The sequence below is a fragment of the Gopherus evgoodei genome, chromosome 8 (genome assembly GCF_007399415.2).
Source record: "Gopherus evgoodei ecotype Sinaloan lineage chromosome 8, rGopEvg1_v1.p, whole genome shotgun sequence".
Taxonomy (NCBI): Eukaryota; Metazoa; Chordata; order Testudines; family Testudinidae; genus Gopherus; species Gopherus evgoodei.
In genome coordinates this window covers 323,551-329,609 of record NC_044329.1, presented here as the reverse complement: position 1 = coordinate 329,609, position 6,059 = coordinate 323,551, and the positions used below count along the sequence as shown (strand labels likewise).

Sequence of the window (6,059 nt, the reverse complement as noted above, 5' to 3'; positions counted from 1 at the left end):
GCTTCAGAATTAACCCATCACTAAATTCAGATCTGTCAACTGTTGGTGGCAGACTTGGGCCCAATCCAATTGTCAGCCCATAATTCAGTCATGTTTGGAAGGCTTTCTTCACAGCCTTACGGTCTAGAAACTTTAAAACAAAACCAAGCATGTTCTCCCAACCCCTCCTCTTGAAGCTCTCTGCCTTTAGTGTATCTCCTGAGCCCACACATGCACCTTTCCTCAAGGGCCTCTGATTTGGGTGCATCCTTCCTAACACCCCCAGACCTGCCATTTAGATGCTCTGGGTGGAGTGCCTGTCCCTTCTCCACACACACACACATCTGCCCCCAAGGACCACTGCTGATTTCTTGTTTTTTTCAGTTATTCTCCTATATTTTAAAGTGTTTTTTTCCCTCTTTGCTGTGCCAGCCCTACTTGCAGAGGAATGTGAGACATGAACAAGAGGAGAAAAGTATGACTGATTATACCCAAAGTGCTGATGGATGCCTAACAGAAATTAACTGAAGAGAGAGACCGGTTTCAAAGGGATAGCCACGTTAGTCTGCATCAGCAAAACAACGAGGCGTCCTTGTGGCATCTTAGAGGCTAACAAATTTATTTGGGCATAAGCTTTCGTGGGCTAAAACCCACTTCATCAGATGCATGGAGTGAAAAATACAGTAGGCAGGTATATATATATATATTACAGCACATGAAAAGATGGGAGTTGCCTTACCAAGTGAGGGGGGCAGTGCTAAGGGGGCCAATTCAACCAAGGTGGAAGTGGCCTATTCCCAACAGTTGACAAGAAGGGGGGAATATCAACAGAGGGAAAATTATTTTGTTGAGAGGGGAGTCCTTGGTCCTTCCTGTGATGATGTGATTGCATATGTTTCCCTCCATAGCCTTTGCATGACCACACAGACGTGGCTCACTTTGGCAGCCCCCTCCAGCTTGCGTCTGGTAAGTGTTTGGATGGACTTCCACCTTCTGTGTCCACATCACACTTCTGTCCTCTTATTTCATTTTTGTTTTAGAATTTTCTACTTGAACCTCCCAGCAAAAGCAAGCTCTTAGCAGAGAGCAGGCCATTAGGAGTGTTTCCATGATCTTACTTTTATAGTGCCAGCGGGAACAATTATTTTCAGCAAAACTAAACCAAACATTGCAGCATCAGGTATCTGAGTGTGAAATGACTGTTCATTGTCCCCAAAGAGTGATGTATGAGCTATATTTTTAAAACATTTTTTAATCATTTCTGGTTATTTTAGTAACAGAAGAGAGGAAATTTGTTTAAATAAAACTAGTAAATGGAATCCCTTTATTGTTCACCTTTTCTGGCCATATCAGTTTTAGGATTTTGCACTGGTTCCCATCCCTGTAGTATCACATGTAGTTTTATTGTTGTGGCATGGAAGCGCCCACACTGTGCCAACCACACACGTAGCAAGATGCAGTCCCTGCTGAAGGAGAACGCAGGGTAAGATTAGTAACAGATGCAGGGAGGGGAAGGGACAAAATGCCCAACCAGCATTTTAAAGATCAGTATTAGTGGCTGCTATTAGTTGGCTAATTGCTGGGGTTGGAAAGAATGTCAGAACAGGATTAGATTGATGAACTAGCAAGACAAAACCTTCAACTGTGATATGTGTGTATCAAACTAGTTAAAAGTATCCTGACTCCTGAGCAGCTTACAGAGCTTTTCTCCAGGGGAGTAAAGAGCTGTTTCTCAATCACGAGGGAACTTCCTCAGAGGGAAGAGTATTTCTCTGGTACTAAGTCTTTCACATTCTCAATGGAATTGCCTCCAGTCCCCCATTTTAAATAGTTTCTTGCCTGGCAGCAGTTCTCTAGGTGCTTGTAACATCACTGATCATGGGAAAGAGGGAAATGATCCATTCCAGCGAGGTGATACTGCTGAAGTCAGTTATAACATTGGCTTGGTCACACAAGTTGGGCCTGCATAGCCCAGTGATCCAGATATTACTCCTGTCTATGGTTCCAGCCCTGACAGTGCTTTACTGTATGGAGTGATTCTCACTGGATGCCTGTATGTTCAAAGTGTGTAAGTATCTTCTGGGGCCCAGGGCTCTGAGATTCTCCTCCCTGTGTCTCTTGTCTGAAAGCTCTGTTCTCTGTTTCAGAAGATGTCTGTCTTGGTCTACTTCTCTTTGCCTCAGCATGTTTTTGTTCTGGCCTTTTCATGGTTTGAGACTTATTCTCAATTATTTCTGGCATTGTCTCTCTACTACATATGCAACTGCACAGATTGCTGTGTGCCAGCCCTTCAGGAAGGCTTCTGTAGCTCTCATAGACAGGCAGCCCCCCCAGTGAACTCTCATCTTTCCTCGTCCATATCTGTCTAAGGGCTGAATGTTGTTCAGCTAGGTTAGGCAACCCTCTAGGATTGTCCTGGAGTCTCCTGGAATTAAAGATTAATCTTTAATTAAAGATTGTCATGTGATGAAATCTCCAGGAATTTTCCAAGCAAAGTTGGCAACCCTACTTGTATAGGGTTTGGTATCGTTTGCATTCAGTGAAGATTTTCAGCAATTAAGCAGGCTGGTGGGGAAAGAACAATGCTCAGATAGAAATCTTGCTCTAGATTGAAGCAGTGTTGCCCTGTCAAGGCTTTGTGAATTGGGGATGTTTGTAGGGACTGGTCAGTAACTGTGGAACCTGCTACACTTTGGTTTATTTTGATGCTCTAGGACTTGTCCTTGCTCACACTTGCTCAGCACACCATTTTCATTACTGAGTTCCTCAAACTTAGAAATGTCAATTGTGGAGGTGGCTGCAACTTTCCCTCCAATTCCAAACTTCCAGGCAGGATGTCTGTTTGCTTTTTCCCCAGTTCACGCCTTCTGCCAGAGCAGTGTGTCTGGCACAGGCTTGTCTCTCCATGGTTTCAGCATATCAGCATTAGGGAGCAGGGGAGGCTTATCAGTCCCTTTGTTCCCACCTGCTTTGCTTCTCCAGTGTACATCACTCCTTTAACAGAATATTCTTTGCTGTTCCACCTGCCCCCATGTGTTGTCACCTTGCCAGCCTGATTAGAGGGAAGCTGTGTTCAAGGGTGTAAAGGTATTTTTCCCCCAGTTTGAACTTTACCGTCCAAAAGTGGGGATCTGCATGTACCCTTCTAAGCTTAATTCCTAGCTTAGACCTGATAGTGCCGCCACCAGCCAAAATATAATGTTTGGCACACTCTGTTCCCATAAAACCTTCCCTGGGGAACCCAAGACCCAAACCCCTTGGGTCTTAAAACAAGGAGAAATAAACCATCCCCCCTTCCTTCCCCCCCACTCCTTTCCCCCACCAATCCCTGGTGAGTTCAGACCCAATCCCCTTGGGTCTTAAACAAGAAAAAAAAATCAGGTTCTTAAAAAAGAAAGCTTTTAATAAAAGAAGAAAAAGTAAAAATTATCTCTGTAAACTCAGGATGGAAAATGTTTACAGGGTATTCAGCTCATACAGACTAGAGGGACTTCCTCCCCCTTAGCCTGAGATTAAAAGTTACAGCAAACAGAGGTAAAACTCCTTCCAGCAAAATACACATTCACAAGTTAAGAAAACAAACATAAGACTAATCCGCCTTGTCTAGCTAGTACTTACTATTTTGAACATGAGAGACTGTTTCAGAAAGACTGGGTAAAACCTGGGGTGCACGTCTGGTCCCTCTTAGCCCCAAGAGCGAACAACGAACAAAACAAACAACACAAACAAAGACTTCCCTCCACTGAGATTTGAAAGTATCTTGTCCCCCAATTGGTCCTCTGGTCAGGTGTCAGCAAGGTTTACTGAGCTTCTTAACCCTTTGCAGGTAAAAGAGACATTAACCCTTAACTACCTGTTTATGACAAAAGAGCTTCCAGTTATGGAAGACAAATTGGGATCTGTGTTTGGAAATAAAGATTAAAAGAGCTAGAACTTCTCACGGGTATCCAGTAATGACAGCAGTGGGGGCCAGATGGTGAGTCAGTCAGGACTGCCTGTGCTCATCTTTGTGTGGAACTGGGAACTACCATAGAGACAGAATAAAGGGAATCAAACTATAAAGCCCAGTGGTCAGAAATAGACTTTGTTGGGGCAAGCCCTTCTCTGCCAGGTGCATGCAGTGCCCACTCCCCAATTAAAGGTTATTTGGAGGGCATCAAAAGTTACTGGATAGGGTGTTGTGGCACTGGTCCCTCATTCAGGACTGTGGGACAGCTGGTGAGGCAGAGGCCATGCTGCTAAATCTCTCCCTCTTTTGTGGTGTCTCTTGCAGAGAGGGCTTCCTGGTGGGACCTAATCTCCTGTCCCAGGATACACCTTCACGACTACACAGGTTTCAGTTGCCACCACTCCGGCTTGAGTCTGTCTCCTTGCAGCCAAGACTGCTGCCCTAAGACCAGCCTTCCATCCCAAACACTAGCTACGGACCCGCTCACCTTGGGGAAGGCTTCTGTGGTCCCCACCAAAAGGCACTGCTGCTCACCCTCAGTGCCTGAGAATTTCTTCCACTGGCATCCCCTCTGTAGGCCCCTTGGCTCCAAAGTGTGGACTCCTATCAAGCATCGGGGCAGCAGTGGAGAAGGTGCTTTGGAAGAGCAGCCCCCAATCCCAGACCATGGAGCCTGCAGTCTCAGGTTTGACCAAGCTTCAGGTGCATCTCTTCAGTGTGTCCAAGGTGGTGGTGGTGGTGGCAGTAGCCCCCCTTTTTTCAGTCTGGCCCTGTCCCGGGAATCTCTAGTCAGCATGTTGTGGGAGAGTGAGAAGATCTTGCAGCCCTTCCCCTTGCAACGTCGCTTCTCCTTATCACCTGTCCAGTTCCTGCCCTCCCCACAGAGCTCTGCTTCCTCCACACCAGAACTGCTCAGGCACCAGCATGGCCTCCCACACAGCCAGTCACAGCCCTGTGATCTAGACACAAAGAAGAATGATCTCAAGCGTTGCCATGACGAGGATGCAAAATGGCACCGTCCTTCACTCAACTTCTACAAGATGAACCAGGTAGGATGGAAGGAGTAGGGCAAGAAGAAGCATTTTTTGGAGAGGGGGTTGTTTGTTTTTTTGTAGCTTTTTAAGGCAGGAAGGAACTATTACCATCATTCAGTCAGATCTCCTGAACAATACAGACCAAAGAACTTCACCCAATAAATGCATTAAGCCCAGTATTTCTGTTTGAGCTATAGCATCTTGGAAAGATATCCAGTCTTGACGTAAAGACTGCAATGATGGAGAATCTGCTAGGTCCTAAGAAAAAACATGCCAAAATTCCCCAAAGTAAAAAGGTAGGACTTGACACTTCAAATGTTAGAAAAAAGTCAGAAGAAAAATACAGTTTTAGGCTGTTGAATATACCATGAAAGGTAAACAAATGTCATGGTCTAATCAGAAGGTTTGTATCCTTGTTAATGTTCAGCCTATACAGGTAACTACAGATGAAATTCTGTGTCCTGTGTAAATGGCAGGTCTTCTTCTGTATATAGAAGTTGCTCCCAACAGGTGAGGATGAAGAGAGGTGCTACAGGCTTTATGTAAATCTGTATCTCTGCTATCAGTGCAGACTGGGAAGAGGGAAGATTGTCGGGGCCATATAACTGCACACCTTGCAGACTGCTCCTGTTACATATCAGTCCAAGCAGCAGAGAAATTAGGGGCTGGAGCTGGTACTGCAGGCAGGGAGCCTTTCTTGGTGTCGTGCTAGAGAAATCTCACAACACTGGCACATTCATCCTCCTTGCTAGCACTGTTGGAAGGACTCTGTTCTAGACTCCTAATCCTTCTTGTTTGTTTGACAGAAGCAGTTCTCAGGAGGAGGCCTCTGTTTCTTAGACAAGGCTGAGGAAGGCAGTGTTCCATCATGGTTCTTGGCTTGCAACCCACAAGCCCCTTCAGCCCCATGCAGTCCCATCAGCAGCTATGGCCAAGTGCTGAGTGAGGAAGAGGAAGATGAGGCAAGGAACCGAAGCTGGCACCTGGGCAGCCAGAGGACTTTTTTCCAGCAAGACTTTAGTGACCTGGATCTGAATCTGATTGAAGAGAACTAGGGTTGCATATACATTCTGGAAACTGCAGAGCTCCACCTGTCC

The 6,059-nt window shown here is 45.7% G+C and overlaps 1 protein-coding gene across 1 annotated transcript; it reads left to right on the top strand.

Annotated features, from left to right (window-relative positions):
* Positions 1 to 4,221: 4,221 nt before the first annotated feature.
* FAM53C (family with sequence similarity 53 member C) lies at positions 4,222 to 5,389 on the top strand (the record flags this gene model as incomplete). Its single annotated transcript, XM_030572392.1, has 1 exon — positions 4,222 to 5,389. A coding segment is annotated over one exon (774 nt), but the record flags the coding sequence as incomplete, so codon positions are not given.
* Positions 5,390 to 6,059: the final 670 nt, after the last annotated feature.